The following is an 18,893-nucleotide window of genomic DNA, read 5'->3' on the forward strand; positions in this document are numbered from 1 at the left end:
CTGATGCGGGGGCCGCCGTGTCCCCGGCTGCTGGCCGCGTCGCCGGATCACAGCCGCCATCCCGCTCAGGATGGCACGGGAGCCGCGCCGCAGCGAGCGCAGCAGAGCCTGGCCGCGGCCCCTGGGGCTGTGCGGGGCTGCCCGGCTCTCTGCTGCTGCCGCCCGCACCACAGAGGCAGCAGAAGCTGCTGTCTTTGCCACCTCTTGTGCCTTGGCAGTGGGATGCACGTGGTGCTCCTCATCCTCAGGAGCTCTGCCCAGAGCAGCAGCTTCTGGCTGGGTGTCCCCATGAGCTGCCTGGGCACGAGGTGAGCTGGGCAGGTCAGCGTTTGCCTCTTCTGCCAGCAGCTCGAAGGGGTCAAACATGAGCGCTGGGTAGAAGGGCTTGACCCATATATGGTAGACACTGATTTTGTTCCTGTTCTCCTGTGACGACTCCTGGTCACTGCTCTCTTCCCCACTGGACACTGACTGATCTGCATTTAGGGAAGAAAGCTCTAGGAGTCGTCCTGAGCCACTGCAATGTTCCAGTGGTTTGGGGTCATGTGAACAGGTCACTGGGATGCCTTCCTCCACACTACTGCCACCTTGGAGATCCATGGAGCAGCCCCTGTCCTCGCTCTGTAGCTCCTCCCAGGACCGTCCCCGCTGCTGACCCAGCCCACCCGAGACCGACAGCGGCGGGCTAGGGGGGCTCAGAACCAGCTGCATACCGGCTGGAACCGGCTGGGACAGCAGTGTGCAAAGAGGGCGGTGACAGAGCTGTCACACAGCCTCTCGCAGGGACACATCAGGGGCTGCAAAAGCAATCAGTGCATGTGCCACAGCTTTAAAAACTGTGTTTGCACATCATGCACAGCTGTAAAGTTCTAGAAGGCATTGCTGCAGGCTGAAATTTGTTTGTAAATAATTAGAAGGTAGAAATGCTTGTGGAAACTATTCCAAAAAATCCTTTTTCTGTCCAAAAAATCATTTTTTGGTGTCTATTAATTCTAATAATTGCACACTCAGCAGAGAATTCCCTTCTCAAATCAGGATAGAGGCCCCACTGAAAAATGCAGAGGCTCTTGCACATGGAACATGTGCAAGCCCATGTTTAGGGTCAAGAACTGTGGTGTGCAAATACTGGGCTCATTGGGAAAAAGGTTTTCCTTCCAGCAGAGTTGAGAATTCCATCATTTGCCCCTTTAGAATGCAGAATAAAACAGAGGAGAACTCCCACAGTTCAGAAGGCAAATGAAAGAACTCCAGAGATGAGATGTTGGAAAACAATTTCAAAAACGACTGAAATGTTCACACAGCTCCATTTGAAACTGGGAAATTGCAAGAGGAAGTGATGGTGAATACTCCCATTTTGGAGGGCTTGGATGGGCTCTTGGGAAGGACTTGTTCCCTGGGAGGGTGGGGAGGCCCTGGCACAGGGTGCCCAGAGAAGCTGTGGCTGCCCCTGGATCCCTGCAAGTGTCCAAGGCCAGGCTGGACACTGGGGCTTGGAGCAGCCTGGGATAGTGGAAGGTGTCCCTGCCCATGGCAGGGGGTGGCACTGGATGGGCTTCAAGGTCCCTCCCAAGCCAAATCGTTCTGGGGTTCCATGATTCTCTGGTTCTACAAACTACTGTGAAACATTTCACATCAGCGTGGAGAAGTCAATTCCATCCTGCTTGGAGATCCAAATGATAGCATTTGATGTATTTACATCTGTTAGAACTTCGTCATGACTCTGGAACAGGAGATTCCTCTCAAATGTAATAGTGGGAACTTAAAATCTTTCAATATAAGGATTTAATGTGTGCCATCTACCAATGATGACTCTGAATGAGGCTGCATGTCACACCCTCCAGTATTAATTTAACAATTAATTCTTCAGGATGTTTGAATGACAGTGAATTTCCTGTCATTCACAAACTCTGACACTGAAATTTCTTGAAAGTCAGAATGGAAAACGAGTTGGATTTACCTCTCTAAAAGACAATGTATATTTTGTAATTTTCAAATTATAAACATGTAAAAGTAGAAGAAAAACCCAGTAAAGCAAATTAGGAAGAACAGAGCTCTCTAAGGGATCCCTGAATATTTCTTCATGGTAAATCACAAGAGCTCTCTTAAGCATTGAGTAAATGCTTAAGTAAATTGAGTACCTATTAAGCATTGAGTAAATAAACATCTGTGATTTCCAGGCTCATTGTCATGCATGCCTTTTAAAGTTATCCATAAACCCTTTATATATGTTTGGCATTTCTATCTGTTAGAAGCTGTTGGGAAATTTTTGTTACACTCCTTGAGGTGAATAAAACACACACTTGTTCTGAAATATTGCAAAGCAAAGCACAGACAATTGGTGTCTTGGTTCAACCCAGGCAGCACCTCACAGCCCCTCGGTCACTCCCCACCAGTGGGATCAGGAAGAGAGTTGGGAGGGTAAAAACTGGAGTGGGTTGAAATCAAGGCACTTTAACAGGGAAGGCAAAAGGCACCACATGAGCAAAGCAAAAGAAGGAATTCCTTCAGCCCTTCCCAGGGCTGGGCAGCTGTTCAGCACCTCCAGGAGAGCAGGGCTCCATCCCACAGAACAGTGACTTGGGAAGACAAAACCCATCCCTCCAAACGTCCCCCCTTCCTCCTTCTTCCCCCCACTGCATATCCTGAGCATGAAGTGACATGGTCTGGGATATCCCTGTGATCACAATGATGCCTTAATAATTTTGGGGGTTTTTTCTCTTCATGTGTCTGTAACTTGGTGTAGTTCTGTGTTCTTACAGCATGCTGAAAACCTCTGTTCCCAACACATTTAACCAAAACAAAGCTCTCTGGACAGAGATTCAAGGACATATTTATTACCCTAGGGCCAGAAAATATCTAAACAACAGTGGAAAGGGGGGAGCAGGGCCTGGGGTGGTCAGTGTCATTGCCTGAAGGTGTGATTAGAGAATTAGGGACCAATATGCTAATAAGACAAAACTTATAAAAGATAAAGAGCTCGTGACCTGGTGTCCATTTTGGGTGTAGTCCCTGAGGGAGACTTTGCTTGCCCAAATGTACCTTGAAGGCCTTGAATAAATTTGTCTGCTTTTTATACACCTAATTGTTTTGGCCTCTGTTTCAGGTAGCCTGTTCCAGGCATCAGAGTCACCCAGAGATAAAGGACTGAATGTCTGCTGTGACCCATGAGAGCTCTGCAGCCCCAGGGGACACAGAAGGGACAGGGAAAGGAGTGTGGGCAGTGCCTCCTCTGAGCCTCAGGGAACTTCCAGAGGAGGATCCAGGGCAGCCCCAAGGCCATCTGGCAGGCCTGGAACAAGGCAGGCAGCTCTGAGCAGCCTCCATGGCCCCAGCAGAGCTCGTGTGGGAGGGCTGAGTGCAGGGAGCACCATCAGCTGCCTGTGTGTCCCAGCTGGAGCAGCAGAGCCCAGCAGAGGCAGCCCATGGCCCCGGGCAGCACAGCCCCCGTGCTCTGCAGAGCAGCACCCCCAGCTCTGTGGGGCTGTGGGGAGCAGGGCAGGGGCTGCAGCAATGGCTGCTCAGGCCAGCACAGCCGTGATCCCCTGGGAAAGGCTCTGTGGGCAGCTGGGATGGGCCAGGAGAAGAGCAGGAGCCCTTGTGTGTGTGCACAGGAGTCCTGGCAAGAGCTGGGGCAGCAGGAGCTGCCTGAGGAGCCCCAGGGCAAACTTTCTGCTGCTGTCCTGGGCAGTGGGGCTGTCCTGGGGCTGCAGGAGATGCCAGAGATGAGGATCTCCTGAGCATTCCAGACACAGAGTCACTGTCCCTGACCTCCATTGCTTCCCATTCTTGCTGCAGGGCCAGATAGGACTGGGCTGCTCTGCTGGGCTGGGGCAGAGGTAGGGAGAGGCTGGACTGGGCAGTGCCAGGGAGAGGATAACAATGGACCCTTGGTTATACAAGTCCCTGCAGTGTCAGAATGGTTCCATGGAGCCCCAGAGTGTCACAATGATCTCCCTTATTCCATGGGCCCCCAGAGTGTCACAATGTCCCCTCGATTCCACGAGGCCCTGAAGTTTCCAAAGGGTCTCCATGGTTCCTGAAGGCCCTGCAGTGTCACAATGGCCCCTTGGTTCCATGATGCCCCACAGTGTCACAATGGCCCTTGTTTCTATGGGGCCCTGAAGGACCCCAGAAAGGTCTCCTTGGTTCTGCAGTATCACAGTGGACCCTTGGTTGCATGAAGCCCTGAAATGTCACAATGCTCTCCTTGGTTCCATGGTTCTCCACGGTGTCACAGTGTCCCTTGGTTGGTAAGGGCCCCATGATGTCACAATGGCCCCTTGGTTCCATGAGGCCTTGCAATGTCACAATGGTCTCCTTATCTTCATGGAGCCCCACAGTGTCACAATGGCACCTTGGTTCCTTTAAGCCCCACAGTGTCACCATGCTCCCCTGGGTTACAGGAGGCCCTGCAGTGTCACAATGCCTCTTTGGTTCTATGGGGCCCTCAGTGTCTGTTTTGCTGGTGGGCACTGTCAGTACCAAAGACAGAGACACCAACAGAGGGAACAGTGTAATTTATTATAACACAAAACTGCAAATAATTACAAAAGGAGAAGCTCAGCAATGCACAGAATCATTTGCAAAGAATTACAAAAGGATAAGATCAACAATGCACCCAGTCAGCACTACCAAAGATTGCCTGAAGGGATTTAGAAAGATCCATCACCAGTTAGCCTCAGACTTTACCATCACCCAGACCCACACATCAGCTGGGGAAGCTGTCACAGCCAAGGACTGCAGAGCCACTCTGGACACTGGGAATTCCTGCGGCTGTGTCCACCCACAGGTGAGGCTTCCAACCTTGCTGGGAGAGAGCCCAGCTTGGAGAGTGCTGAACAAACAAACTGACAGCACTTCCAGTGCAGGAACATCTGGATTCATTCTCCTCTTGGATTCTCCCAAAGCCTGGCCAGGGCTCAAGGAGGAAACAAGGGAGTTTTCTTTCATAGTGCACCCCCAACAAAGACAGATGGGGCTTTGTCTGGCTTCTAAATACAAAAAGGTAAATCCATATTTCACCAATGCACAGATACATAGATCATTTTGGTAATAATGTTTCATTAATGAGCAGATAAAAATATAACCTTTGGCTGGAAGGTTCATCAAGAGGTCAGCTTTACTCAGGCCCCAGTAAAGGACTGTTCAGGCCTTAGTACTTCAATGGGTCCTTTGACTGACAGATGAACTACAACCTTCATAACAATTCTTTCAATAATAGTCTTTTAGAATAGATTTAAGTAAAAGACATCGAGGCATCACCACTTGTTTTCAATTAAGTGCTCTTCAAGTTCATTACTCAGGTCTATAATTTACATTCCTTTTAAAACATGCCTAATTAGTTCCTATTCTCTCTGTTCTTTATCAAACCCCCCTTTTTATTGAGACTGTGTCTCTTTTCAGACAAGTCAGCACAAAGTGTCACAACAACTCTAACATAGAATCACAACACACCAAGTGCACACACTGCAATGATTACAGTCAGTGCCACAAATGCATTTCACAGCAGCCTCCAATTTGGCAGCCATGAAGCCAATCCCACCAAGAAGAATTTTTTTCTTTCTGCCACTCTTCTACTGCTCTTTCTATTGAGGTCATTCCTTACTGTTGGACTACAAACCCATCACTGATACAAGTGCAAAAATCCTTTCCTAGAATAGCACAGCTTCATCCTTGGCCAGCAAGCAGATTAATCCAAGGCCATGTGGTTCTGTAGAGCTCCCGGTTTGTGTTTGTTGGATCTCATAGGATGTGCTATTCAATATTTTAGCAGTATCATTTGCTACTTCCAATAATTTATTTAGCTCATTAGCATAAACTCTAGAGGACAAAGCAATGTACATGGGACACAGGGTGAACCAGAATCTTTGGCTTTCTGAAATCAAAGGCACTCTTTGGGTGGAAAATATTCCCTTGGCCCCAACTCTTCCCTGTGGTTGTTGCCAAAGTAGCCAAAAGGGTGGCACTGCAGCTGAGAGTGGTGTAACACTGACCCTGAGCAGCTCCAGCACCCCAAGCTCTATTGACATTGTGAGTGATGTTCAAGCACAGAAATCCTTTCATAGGGTTTGGCTTCTCCTGAAGGGAAACCTTACTGAATCTTGTGAAACTGATAATTTTATTCCTTTGTTCCACAGCACAGTTTTCTTTATGCCTTCACTGGCTCTGTTACAAGTCAGAGCCCATTGAGAGAGTTCTGCCACCCTGTAGCGTGGGCCCTCCAAGGGAATCCTGTTCCTCCCCACATTAGTTGAGAACACACCCAGCAATTAGTTACAATGAGTACTTTCCTAACTTTGATCTTTACATTTTCATAAGAATTCTTATGACTAATCCCTTGGTGAAACTCCAGAGGTGTTTCTGGTAAACAAAGATTCTGGTTGACTATCAAGATACAACTTACAGACATAAGCAGTACTTTAGTGACAAGGTTATTCATTCTTTTTCCTCAGTCTCCTTTGGGTTAGGAACAATAATTCCATTGTCCATGGAGCTGGCTCCTTTTTAATTCCACAATAATGCCCCAAGGTCCTTTGCTGTTCAGCTTCACTGTGGTGTCTGTGGGTAACAAGGCTTGGTGAGGTCCTTTCCCCTTTGGCTGGAGAGCTGCCAGGTCCCAGTCCTTGAGGTGCTCCAGGCTCCTGGCTGGAATTCCTGTGGAAGGCACTCAGGGTCACATCAGCCTTCACATGGAGCCCTGTGGATCAGAGCATTTTCCAAAGGGAACGTTGGGGCAAACAGGGAGATTTGGTCTGGCAGGATCTGTGAAACAACATCCTGTAACATCTACTTGTTCTCCCATGGAACACTTGGCTGCAGGGACATATTCCCATTGTTCCTGCCCAGGTTTCAGGATTAAAACTGCATTGTTTTTCCCCAGAGCTGTTCCTTCAGCTGGCTCAGGAGGGCCATTAGGCCTCTGGACTCACAACTTGGCTCCATTATTACGACTGGTGGATCCAAACCCTTTATCTCCACAAGCAGTACAGATTTGAGGTGGATCTCCTTTTTTTCACAACTGTTTTTAAAACTGTATTATCAGTAATTGTCCTACCCTGTCATGGGGTTGCATAATCAAATCTTGTTCACTATTGTTAACCAGAATTTAATTTCTCCTTGATAATCTGCATCAATTCCTCCTCCCATGACATGAACACTTTGCAAGGCCAAGCTGCAGTGAGCAGTTATCAAACCAAAGTGTCCTGGAGGAATCTGAATTCCTGTTTTGGTATTGATAACTCTCATTTGCTTCTGATTTATCCTCAGTAAATCTAATGCATAAAGGTCCAGCCATGCAGCATCTGGAGTGGACCTGTAAGGGGTTCTCCACCAGGACAGGTTCCCATCTCCTCATTTTTTCATCTGCTCTTTTAACAAACCCTACATCCGTTTCACAAATCCTACAGCTTGTGGATAGTGTGTGTCTTGGATTGATGTTATGATAATTCTTTATTCCCTATCGTTGGCTTATATGCCCAAGAAAGAAAAATGTGTGGTCCTGTCTCTTTAACTACACCCAGCCGAAGAGAAAAACGCGGGTTGTTTTGAAAACATTTTCCCCAAGCCTCGCTCCGGGGGAGGATTCGTCGCCCGCCAGAGACTGCGTGCTGGACGGGGGTCGGAGTGAGCTCTGTTCCCGTTTTTTTTCCCATTTTTTTCTTTTTCCTCGTTTGGACCCCTTCTCTTCGATCTGCTTTGCCACCCGGAGACCCAGGAGGGCCAGAGGACAGCAGAGCTCTCCAGGGAGCTCCACCCGGCCCCGGGGTGGGGCGAGGAGGAGAGGGACTGCGTCTGAGAAAAGGACTTTTTAATCAGGTTGAATAACTCCTTTTCATCTTGGTTTTCCCCTTCCCCTGTGCCTTGCAGGGCACTCTGCGTGGTTTTGTCAAATAAATAGTTTTTTCTTCACTTCCATCTAAGAGGTTCCGTTGTGGGTGGGGGAGGGGGTGTCGGGGCCCTTCGCTCTCGGAGGAGAGAGACTTATCATTAACCCGGGACAGTGTGGTATATGAAAAACCCAGCAGCCTTAATCACTTTATTTCTCACAGTAACAGAAAAAGCATTCCATATCACAGTATCAGCAAACCCTATAAAAATAGACAATTTCATCCCATCCTCCTTTATTCCTTATACACAAACTCGCCAATTTTCCCACTGATGTTCAGGTCCTGGCCAAACATTTTCTGTAGGGTATTTAGTGTTACATCCCTGAGCAGCAAAAGGTAACAAACTGTCAGCATTATTTCACATTATTATTTAGTTTGGATCTCTCTCTATATATACATAAATATTTTATTATATTTTTACATATAATTTTAATGATATATATATATTTATTACATTATGATATCATTTCACTTGCACAAAGAAATCTGAGCTCAAGAATAAAAACTTTTGTTGCTCCATGTGGGAGCATTCCAAAAACAATTGGTCCTTCTGTTGGTGCTTTTTCCAATATACTGTTAACAAAATTTATCCTCATCTTCCCAAACCCACAAGTTCTTTTCCTTTTTCCATATGCAATTTTTGGATGCATTTTAATACATCCAGCAGATCAGCTTCTTTTAGCTGACTTCCCCATTGCTCACACGGTGCTCTGATCTCAGCCCACTCCAGAGCCAGTGAACTATAGGGAAGGTCTTCCCAACCAGGAATCTTGGATGGGACCAATTCCTTACATTTATATTTAAAAAGTGACATTTTGCTGTGATCTGGACAGACTATGCCAATGTTGTTTTGCCAGTGGGCAGGGCCAGCACCAAAGACACAGACACCAACTGAAGGAATCAGTGCAATTTCCTATAGTTCAGAGCAGCAAAGAACCACAACAGGAGAAGCTCAGCAATGCACACAATCATTCCAACCAAAGATTCCCTGCAGGGATTTAGAAACATCCATCACCAGTTAGCCTCAGACTTCACCATCACCCAGCCCCACACATCAGCTGGGGAAGCTGTCACAGCCAAGGACTGCAGAGCCACTCTGGACACTGGGAATTCCTGCAGCTCTGTCCAGCCACAGGTGAGGCTTCCAACCTCGCTGGGAGAGAGCCCAGCTTGGAGAGTGCTGAACAAACCAACTGACAGCACTTCCAGTGCAGGAACATCTGGATTCATTCTCCTCTTGGATTCCCCAAAGCCTGGCCAGGGCTCAAGGAGGAACCAAGGGAGTTGAATTTGACCATACAGCCCCAAACCAGGCCAGATGTTGGATTTCATGGCCTTGTTTAGCTTCTAAATACAGAAAAGTCAATACATGATTCACTAATTAGTGGATACATCTATCACAATGCTAATGATCGCGCATATTTTGGTAATGAGTGGATACAAAGATAACCTTAGGTTGGAAGGTTCATGGAGAGGTCACCTTTGGCTCAGGCCTGTTGTTCAGGCCTCAGTCAGGCCTCTTGTTCAGGCCTTGGCACTTCAGGGATGTGGTTTAGTGCTGGGCTGGCAGTGCTGGGTGAACGGCTGGGCTTGATGAGCTCAGAGGTCTTTTCCAACAGAAAGGACTCTAGAATTCCAGGAATCTGCTCCATTCAGCTTGGTCCATGGTAGCAGCATTAGTTTGCTCAGAAAGTTCCCTCTTGGTCAGCTCTTGAGGCCTGAGGCTTCAGGCTCTTTAGCTCCTGGTGCTAAGCTGCTCATGCTGAACAAGACGACTCAGAGAGAAGAATACAGTTCATCCAATTCCTTCTGGGACACTGAGAGGGGAGGGTGTGAAAACAGGAGCATTGCTTGATGTCACCTCCTCTCTGCCCTTCAGGCCTTTCAGTGCTCTGAAACAGCCAAGAGCTTTCTTCAAGAGTGCAAGGAAGCAGCTGTTCCTTCTGCCAGGTGTGGCTCTCTCCAGTCCCTGCACTTGACTGCTTTTGTCCCTCTTGCTGTGCCCTCTGTTCCCCCTCTGCTCGCTGGCTGCTGCCCAGGACTGTGGAACTGGCCCAGATCAAGTGCTCGAGAGCCTCATTTCTCTGCTCTTGGAGCTGCCTGGGCACAGCAGCCTTTTCCATCTGCAAGCTCCATATGGACAGGGAGTGCCCAGCTCCGTTCCTTGCACAACCTCCAGGAGCCCAGGGCCTGCCATCTCAAGTCCCTGCTGGCACTGAGGGCTCCCAGGTGCCTCAGGCTGCTGTGACACCACTGCAAACAGGAGGCAAGAGTGGCAGAGGCTGTGCTCAAAGTCAGCTCCATTTGCTGCTGCTGCTGCTGCTGTGGGGTCATTTGTCCAGCCCTGCCCCAGACTCAGGGATCAGCTCCAGGCCCTGCTGCTGCTCCCTCGGGATCAGCCACAGTTTGGTTGTTGCTCTCAATGCCAGCAGAGGCAGTGGCTGAAGCAGCAGGTGCTGACAGTGCCCCAAGCCCTGGGGCCAGAGGGAAGGGAGCTGCTTCACATCAGGACCAGGAGCAAAGGACATTTCTTTTTTAGGACATGTTTTCTGTTTTAAGAAAAGAAAAAAGAGAAAAGAAAAAAGCCTAGATGAAATACGAAAAATAAAAACAAAACTCAGGTGTGTAGTGTAAAATCTTCTGTAACTTTGGATTAAGAGGTAACTGATCTTTTGTAAAAGTGAGCTCAGTTATTTACTTTGTCAATGTGCTGATAGCATGGATCTATCTTACTGAATTCAGCAGCCTTTTTTAACAGATTCTGGGGTTTATTTCCAATATTAAGTTATTTTAAATTGTGGTTGAAGCAGTAAGAAATTGATTGTGCTCTGCCAGCTCCGAGCAGGACTGGGAATCTAGATTCTGTTGATCCCCATCTCATTAGCAAGATGCCCTTTCTTCTCACCCTGTGAATGAGCTGTGCATTCCCTTTGAAATTGTCAGAGGTTTCTTAAAGGTGCAAAATCCCACTTACAGCTTTTTGCTCTGGTTTGGAAGTGGAGAAGGGCAATTCTTCATTCACCAAATCCAGACTGCACTGCCTTAGGAACAACAGCCCACTCGCCAGGTTTGGCTCACTCATGGCACTTCTAGAGGAGGAAGAAAGTGCAATTGCACAATTCCAACCCAAAAGGAATGAAGAGTGGGACAGACAAAACATCCTGTGGACATCCACAGAGCTCAGCTGGAAGGACAGAAACCAGAAACTGCCCATCAGCTGAAGGCTCCTGTCCCCCTTGTCCCAACTGCCCGCAGTGCCCAGGCCATGCTGGCTGAGCTCAGAGCTGTGCCCAAACCTCCCCATCATTGCTGCCTCTGGGAGGAGAGCAGGAGGGCAGGACATGTGCCCAGCCTCCAGCCAGCCATGGTAGATCCACCTCCTCAGCAGCTGCCCAGAGCAGGATGCTCCTGTGCTCGCTGCCATCTCCCCAGAGCCCTCATCCCACCCCTGCCGAGAAGATGGGGATCCACCTCATGGCATCTGCTGCTGGAAGAAAAGCTGCTCCCAAAGGATGTCCTCACCTTTCTCCAAGGGCACATCTGAGCCATTCTGCAGCTGGTCCCAGCACTGGTCCATCCAGACCAGACACCAGTGAGAGCTCTTCCTTTAAAAACCAAACAGCAAAGCAATGAGATTACAAAGAAAAGGTGGAAACAAGAAAAAAGTTACAACATTATCACTGTCAGGAGCTCAAGGAAGGACTAACCCCTCCATGCCAGGGAAAAACCCACTCATGGCTGGGGGAAACCAAGGTTTCTCCCTTCCCCCTTCATAGCTCCCCCAAAATAATGGTAATCCAGGGCAAACAAGGGCAGTGGAGCAGCCCAAGTCCTTCCTCCCCTGCCTAACAAACCTGCTGCTGCACAGCTTCTGGAGTCCCACCTCTGCTCCCCCCATGGGGGTTTGTTTTGGTCAGGGTGGCTGCCCCCAGCCCCAGCCCAGGGCACAGTGGGTGCTGGGGACTGTTGGCAGGGCCAGGAGCCAACTCCCATTTCATTACCACCCCAGACCATCCCCACAAGCCCTACCAAAGAGAAGAAGGTGCCAGAATTTAAGTCAATCATCTTCAGCTTTCATGTCACCAGGACAAGGAAGAGGTTGTCATCCTTGAAGTCCTCCTTGGTGTCTCCAGGTGCAGCTCCACCTGGTGCAGCATCTCCAGGGGCTCCTGCTCCTTTCCTGGGGGCCACACCAGGCTGTCAGTGTTCTGCCCAGGGCCCCAGACAACAATGAACCAGGACAAGATGTGTGGAGCTGTTACCTGCCAGGCCCCTGGACCAAACTGTGCATGTGCATCTCTTCCATCTTCTAGGGCAGACGAACATCCTGCATCCAAGGGTTGTTGAAGAGTTCCTCCAGCGATGGCCTGTCCAAGGGTTGCATGGACAAACACTTCTTAATAACATCTTGGCACTCTGAGGAGAGAAACCAGAAACTGCCAGTCAGTTGGAGAAGGCTCCTGTCCACTTTTCCCTCCCAGTTCCCATGCCCAGGCCATGCTGGGTGTGCTAGAACTGTGCCTAAACTTCCCCAGGCATTCTCTGTTTTGGAGGAGGGCAGGAGAGCAGGACAGGTGCCACCTCCTCAGCAGCTGCCAGAGCAGGATGCTCATGAGCCTGCTGCTCTCTCCCAGCACTGGTATTCCCCCTGTGCCACAGAGATGAGGATCCACCTTGAGAGAGCCGTCGTGGGAACAAGATCCGCCCCCAGATGATCTCCTGGCCCCTCCTGAATGGGTGCTTCCCGACGACCAGGTGGTACAGCAGGAGGCCCAGGGTCCAGATCGTTGCTGCCCCACCGTTGTAGCATTTGAGGTGGATCCACTCTGGTGGGCTGTAGGACAGGGTTCCTATGGAATACAGACGGAGTTCATCAGGGGATGCTGCTGCTCCCAGAGCCTCACCCCACATCCCTGGGCATGTAGGGGCTGCACCAGTGGCACACAGGGTGACCTGCTGCCCTCTCGCCAGCACCTGTGACTCGTGTACAAACTTGGGGTTGGAAAAGAAGCCACTGGTGTTGGAATGAGGCAGCAGAAGCCCTGGGGAGGTCCAACCACGACATGCAAAATAAAACCATTCCCAGAGGTGGGAAAAACCACTCTCATCCCTGCCTGCATTGCCCCCAAAAAACAATTACAAGCCAAGGCAAACAAGGGGAGTGGAGCAGTCCAAGACCTTCCTCACCTGCCTACCAAACTGGCTGGGGCATGGGGTCTGACACCCCTCACTGCTACACTCATTGGAGTTTGTCACACTGACTGCCCCAGCCCCAGCCCAGCCAAGGGCAGAGTGGGTGGTGAAGGTGGTCAGCAGGGCTGCAAGCTCCCCCTTCGACCTCCACCCAAAAGTAACTTGCCTGAAGAGTTAATCCCATGCCTGGCAGCTACAGGAGAAGCCCTGGTGCTACACCCAGGCTGGACCATGACATGGCCAGGAGCATCCCCTGGGAAGGCTCACCTGCAAATTGGGTGTAGGCTGTGTCTTGGAGGAAGGCGCCACAGCCAAAGTCGATAAGTTTCAGCTGCATGGTGTCCAGGTCGAGCAGGATGTTCTCGGGCTTGATGTCCCTGTGCAGCACCCCGCAGCTGGTGCAGTGCCGCACAGCCTCCAGCACCTGCCGGAACATCCCCCGTGCCTCCTCCTCCGGCAGGAACCTCCGCTCCGCCAAGAAATCCGAGAGGTCCTGACAGCGTTCCGGACGATCCAGCACCAACAGGTAGTCGCTGGGGAGCTCAACCCACTCCAGGAGCTGGATGACACCAGCACAGCCAGTGGACACCTTGTGCAGCAGCACGATCTCCAGGGGCGCACGGGTGCCATCGGGCTGCGGGAGGACCACGATGCCATCAGTGGGGCTGAGGCCATGCCAGGGCTCTGGGACCCCTCACCCAGCCCGGGATGCTCTGCGCCCCCCGCTCACCCCACGCCCGCTCTACCTCCCTCGAGGCGTCCTGGCAGCTCCCACCCTGCCGGGCCCCGGCTTATCCCCGCCCGGCACGGCCCGGGTTCTGCCGCTGGCCCCGCTCACTCACCAACTCGCCCCAATGATGGATGCGGTTCCGCGGTACACATTTGATGGCCACCTGCGAGCAAGAGAGAGCAGCGGGCTCAGTTCGCCGCCCGCCCTGCCGAGCCCCACCCTCCTCCTCCTCCTTCTCCCCCTCCTCCTCCTTCTCCTCCTCCTCCTCCTCCTCCAGCCCCGCCACTCACCGGGGCGCCGTCCGCTAGCCGCGTCCCCGCGTAGACGCTGCCGAACCCGCCTGTGCCCAGCAGCGCACCCAGCCGGTACCGCTCCTGCAGGGCTTCCTGCGCCTTCCCTGCGGGCGACACGCGGCCGTCACCGCTCGGCCCGGGGCCACACACGGCCCCCGACCGCCTCTGCACCGCCCCGGGCCGGGCATGCCCCTCTGAACGGGGCACGGGCGGCTCGGGGCCGGCGGCCGGACTGCCGAGCGGCGGAGCTCGGGCCGGGGAAGGCGCAGCGGAGGCGGCGGGAGCGGCCGAGCCGCGTGTGTCCTCCTCGGGCCCCGGGAAGAGCCGGGGCCGCCGCCGGGCTTGGAGCCGGGGCCGCCGGGGCCGCTGCCGGGGCCGCCGCCCGCACAGGCGGAGCCAGGGACAGGCGATGCTGCCCCAGCCGTGGCCACTGAGGCCCGCCCAGCAGCGCCACAGCCATGCCGGCGACAGCCGGGCGGAGCCGAGAGCGCGGCGGGCCGACCGGGGGCGGGAAGGGGGCAGCCCCGGCCGGGGCAGGGGGCGGGCCGGGCGCATGGCCCCGCCCGGCAGGGGGAGAGGGAGCCCGCGAAAGGGAGGGGACACAGGGAAAGGGACACCGGGAGAGGAGGCGGGACAGGGGGAGAGGGAGAGGAGGAGCAGGATAAAGGGACGGAGAGGGTCCTCGAAACTCTTCCTTAGCTGCCGCCGCTGCCGCCGCTGCCGCCGCTGCCGCCGCTGCCGCCGCTGCCGCCGCTGCCGCCGCTGCAACTGAAGCTCCGGGGCAGTTTGTCCGAGTGGCCGTTTGTCCGAGTGGCCGTTTGCCCGAATGGCCGTTAGTCCGAGTGGCCGTTTGTCCGAGTGGCCGTTTGTCCGTTCCCCGCTCGCCCCCGCGCGCCCCACGGCCGAGCCCCGCGCGCCCCCGGGGGCAGCCCCTGAGTCTGTCCAAACACGGGAACTTTGCCGTGTTCAGCCCACATCCAGAGGCTTGACTGCTGCACAGTGGCACAGCAATCCCCTTGGCTGCTCTGTGCATTGTCCCTGCTGAGGGTCAAACACTAGCGGAGCACATTCCCTGTCTCTAGAATTCATACCTGACCCAAGCACTGCACTTGTGTCTCCAGCATTGCTTTCCAAGCAGAACGGGGGAAGACAAACTGTGTGTAACTCATGGTATTTCAGAGAGTCTAAAACATGCTAAGTCATGGATCTTCGAGGTGAGATCCATTTGCAATTAATGGCATGGAGAAGTAGTGCAACATGGAAAAGGAGAGCACATAAATAAATAGAGGAAAACATCTCAGAGTGTTTCTTTGCATTTTCATTTCACTTCTGGAAAGCTGATTCAGTTTTCCAGGAATCTTCTCCACAGTCCTGTTCGCTCTTTTCAAGAACCTTTCCTGGAGGGAATGAATTGCAGGGATTATTGGGCTGATCTGGCCCTGGCCGGGTGCCTGGTGCCACCAAAGCTGCTCTGTCACTCTCCTCACAGGTGCGGGACACAGAACCCAGGAGGAAAGGCTCGTGGGCTGGGATAAGGGCAGGGAGAGGTCACTCACTGGTCACTGTCAGGGGCACAACAGACATAAGTTAGGGAAATGAATGGAATTGATTTCCAAGCAATATGAGTATTGCAGTATGAGAAGGAGAACTAAAACAAACCCTGACAAAACACCTTCCCCACCCCTTCCTCCTTTCCAGGCTCCCAGCCTCCACCTGCAGTCCCTCCTCTGCTCTCTCTGCAATTGGAAATTTGTCACCAGCCACAAACTTTGCTTTAGCCTCATCTCGGGATCTCTTTCCAGAGAGGAAGAACTTTCTCCAACAGAGATTTAGAGTGCAGCAGCCTTTAAAGCTCAGGGTGTTTCCCCCTTTGCATGGAGCCAGTGGATCAGCTGGCCCCTGGGCAGGGCCTGGCAGAGCAGGTGGAACCTGGGTCCTGCTGCAGGAGCTGGGGAGCTCCAGGACTCGCTCTGGCCGCTGGGGCAGCCACAACACAAGCCGTTCCCAGCCAGGAGCCGAGGGCTCCGTGTGGCTCTGCAGGACCTTGTCCCTGGGGCTCGTCTGGATCAGCGCGGGCAGCTTGGCTGCACTTGGCTTCGTTTGTGTCCCTGCTTCCCCTGGGACAGCAGCTGCCCAGCGCCGAGAGGACAGCAATGGCACCGGGGCAGTTTGGGGTGAGGTTCAGTGTCTGTGCCTGGCAGAAATCCCAAATCCTTCCCGAAGGAGCAGAGAGTGCTGACAGAGCACAGGATGCTCTGCTGAGCACGGGATGGACCAGGGGGGATGTGAGACAAGCCGGGATGGCAGTCAGAAATAAAAGGAAGAGGAGGAGCGGACAGGAGAGGAGGAGGAGAGACAGAGGAGGAGGAAGAGCCGGTGGGGAGGAGGGATGGAGGAGGGGGAGCGAGAGGAAGGGGAGGGATAAAGTGGGAGGAGCGGGGAAGAAGAGGAAGGGGAGGGGAGGGGCAGCACGAGAAGCAGGAGAAGGAATCACCACGTGCGTCTATTGTTCTTTGTGTCTGCAACCCTCGGCACAGGAGCATCGCCCCCCCCGGGACATCCCGCAGGTGAGCGGGCAGGGGGAGCTCGGCCCAAATATCTTGGGCGGTGTCTGCGCTTCTTTTTGGGAGAGGAAGATTTTTGGACCTTGTAGGACTCCAGCACCGAGCCCCAGATATCTTTGGTTGCTCCTGGGAGGGTTGGGTTTTTCTGTGTACATTTCGGGGGTGGGGGGAGGGGACTGGGGCGGATGTTTGGATCTTGCAGGACTCCAATTGAGAGTCGCAAATGCCCCTTGGGGGAATACTGGGGAGTCCCCTAGACACGAGTTTTTCGGGGGTCCCAGTGCCGGCTGCCGGGAAAGATGGGATGGGATGGGATGGGATGGGATGGGATGGGATGGGATGGGATGGGCTCACGAAGGGTGGCATGTGGATTGGGGTGTGGGATGAAGTCTGGGGGAGGGGGATGGGTGGGATGAGGCCTGGGATGAGGCAGCCAAAGGTTGGGGGTGATGAAGCCGGGGGGACCCCACTCCTTAGGGGCTTGCGGGGTATCCGGCAGCTGTGAGGGAGTTTTGGGGTACCCCTGATCCTTCGGGGGTGGCAGCTGGGGGACACGTGGCTCCGGAACCTCTGGACCCCACCTGCGCCCCCCCTCGCCCCCAGCGCCCCCCGGAGCGGAATTTGGGGAGGGGGGAGGTGGGGGGCGCCCAGGCCGGGCCCCCTTGCTGTTCCGGCAACTGGGGGCCGAGTGCGGGGGGAGCCCCGCGGGCATTGCCCGGCCCTGCCCGGCACGGCTGATGCCGCCCGCCCGCGCTGCGCACTGCTCCGGACTGGTGCTGCCAGTGCCGCGCGGGGCGGGGCCGCTTTGGGGACCCCCCAGGGCAGAGCGCTTTGGGCACTCCCACAGCATCTTTGAGAAGGGGGAACCCCAGAACCCCAAAGATAGGAGGCTGGAAAGGGGGAACTCCTTGGAGGCTTTTTCTGAACTCATTCCTGATTTTAGGAGGATTTTATGGACACCAAACACCCAGTGACTTCTAGAGATAGACTTGGGCCACAGGAACCCCCAACCCAAAGCACTCACACATTTGGTTTTTTACCCAAAGGAGGACTTCCAATTCCCAAAACTTGGCTGAATGGAGAAGGTGGCGGTGAGGAAGAGGAAGATGCCCCAGGTCCCCCAGGCAGGTGAGGAGGAAGTCACTGCCCCTTTCCCCATCTCGTCTCCTCCATCTCCCAGCCCAGCATCACCCCTGGCTGGAGGACAGCCCTGCTGTCAATGCTGTCCTGCTGGGGATGGATTGTGGGGATCTCTTTCCCCTTCCCTCTGGCACAGAGGCAAATCCCAAGTCCTCCCCTTGTCCTTCCTCATCCAGGCACTGAGCTGAGGGTGGAGACCAGGGAGGAGAAATCCTTGCAGCAGAACCTCATGGAAGATGCCACTTTGAGGAGCTCCATGAGACAGCAATTCAACAGACAGGAAAAGCCCCAGAGATGCTGCACAAGGAGGGGCTGCAAACCCAGCCCAGGGCACTGTGAGGAGCAAAGACCCACCCTGTGCCAGGAAGGCAACCAGTGCTTCAGACAGAGTTCGGACCTGTCTGAACCTGTTTGTCCATGAATAGGTTCATGATGGAGAGAAGCCCCACAAGTGCTTGGAATGTGGGAAGAGCTTCAGCAATAGCTCCCAGCTGATCTGTCACAAGAGGATCCACACCGGGGAGAGGCTCTACGAGTGTCCCGAGTGTGGGAAGAGGTTTCAGACCAGCTCCAGTCTCCTCAGTCATCAGCAGATTCACACAGAGGAGAGGCCCTTCCACTGCCCTGAGTGCAAGAAGGGCTTCAGGCACAACTCCCACCTCGTAACCCACCAGAAGATCCACACTGGGGAGAGGCCCTATGAGTGTTTTGAGTGTGGGAAGAGGTTTCAGACCAGCTCAGAACTCCTCAGTCATCTGTGGATTCACACAGAGGAGAGGCCCTTCAACTGCCCTGGGTGCAAGAAGGGCTTCAGGCACAACTCCCACCTCGTAACCCACCAGAAGATCCACACTGGGGAGAGGCCCTATGAGTGTTTTGAGTGTAGGAAGAGGTTTCCAACCAGCTCAGAACTCCTCAGTCATCTGTGGATTCACACAGAGGAGAGGCCCTTCCACTGCCCTGGGTGCAAGAAGGGCTTCACGCTCAACTCCACCCTCATCATCCACCAGTGCATCCACACCAGGGAGAGACTATATGAGTGTGGGGAATGTGGGATGAGCTTCAGCCAGAGCTCCTCCCTGATCTA

At 53.2% G+C, this 18,893-nt stretch overlaps 2 protein-coding genes across 2 annotated transcripts in view; one reads left to right on the forward strand and one right to left on the reverse strand.

The window, feature by feature from the left end:
- Nucleotides 1-18,893, forward strand: part of LOC146421150 (uncharacterized) — a 278,146-nt gene that overhangs the window by 98,166 nt on the left and 161,087 nt on the right. The window lies entirely within an intron of this gene.
- On the reverse strand, nt 12,196-14,562 carry LOC146421155 (serine/threonine-protein kinase pim-1-like). Its single transcript, XM_085047669.1, has 6 exons — nt 14,544-14,562; nt 14,100-14,206; nt 13,922-13,972; nt 13,347-13,713; nt 12,560-12,736; nt 12,196-12,302 (listed from the first exon to the last, which is right to left on the reverse strand). The coding sequence occupies exons 1-6, from the start codon at nt 14,560-14,562 to the stop codon at nt 12,196-12,198; spliced, it is 828 nt and encodes a 275-aa protein (XP_084903795.1).

This window comes from Lichenostomus cassidix, unplaced genomic scaffold, assembly GCF_008360975.1.
Source record: "Lichenostomus cassidix isolate B80296 unplaced genomic scaffold, HeHo_3.0 HiC_scaffold_43, whole genome shotgun sequence".
NCBI lineage: Eukaryota > Metazoa > Chordata > Aves > Passeriformes > Meliphagidae > Lichenostomus > Lichenostomus cassidix.

Bases quoted from the DNA above. Each gene is read 5' to 3' on its own strand.
- LOC146421155 (XM_085047669.1), bottom strand. The intron at 13,714-13,921 runs GTGAGTGAGCGG...GTCCTCCCGCAG, and splicing joins TCCATCATTGGGGCGAGTTG to CCCGATGGCACCCGTGCGCC. The intron at 12,737-13,346 runs GTGAGCCTTCCC...TGTATTCCATAG, and splicing joins AGCCTACACCCAATTTGCAG to GAACCCTGTCCTACAGCCCA.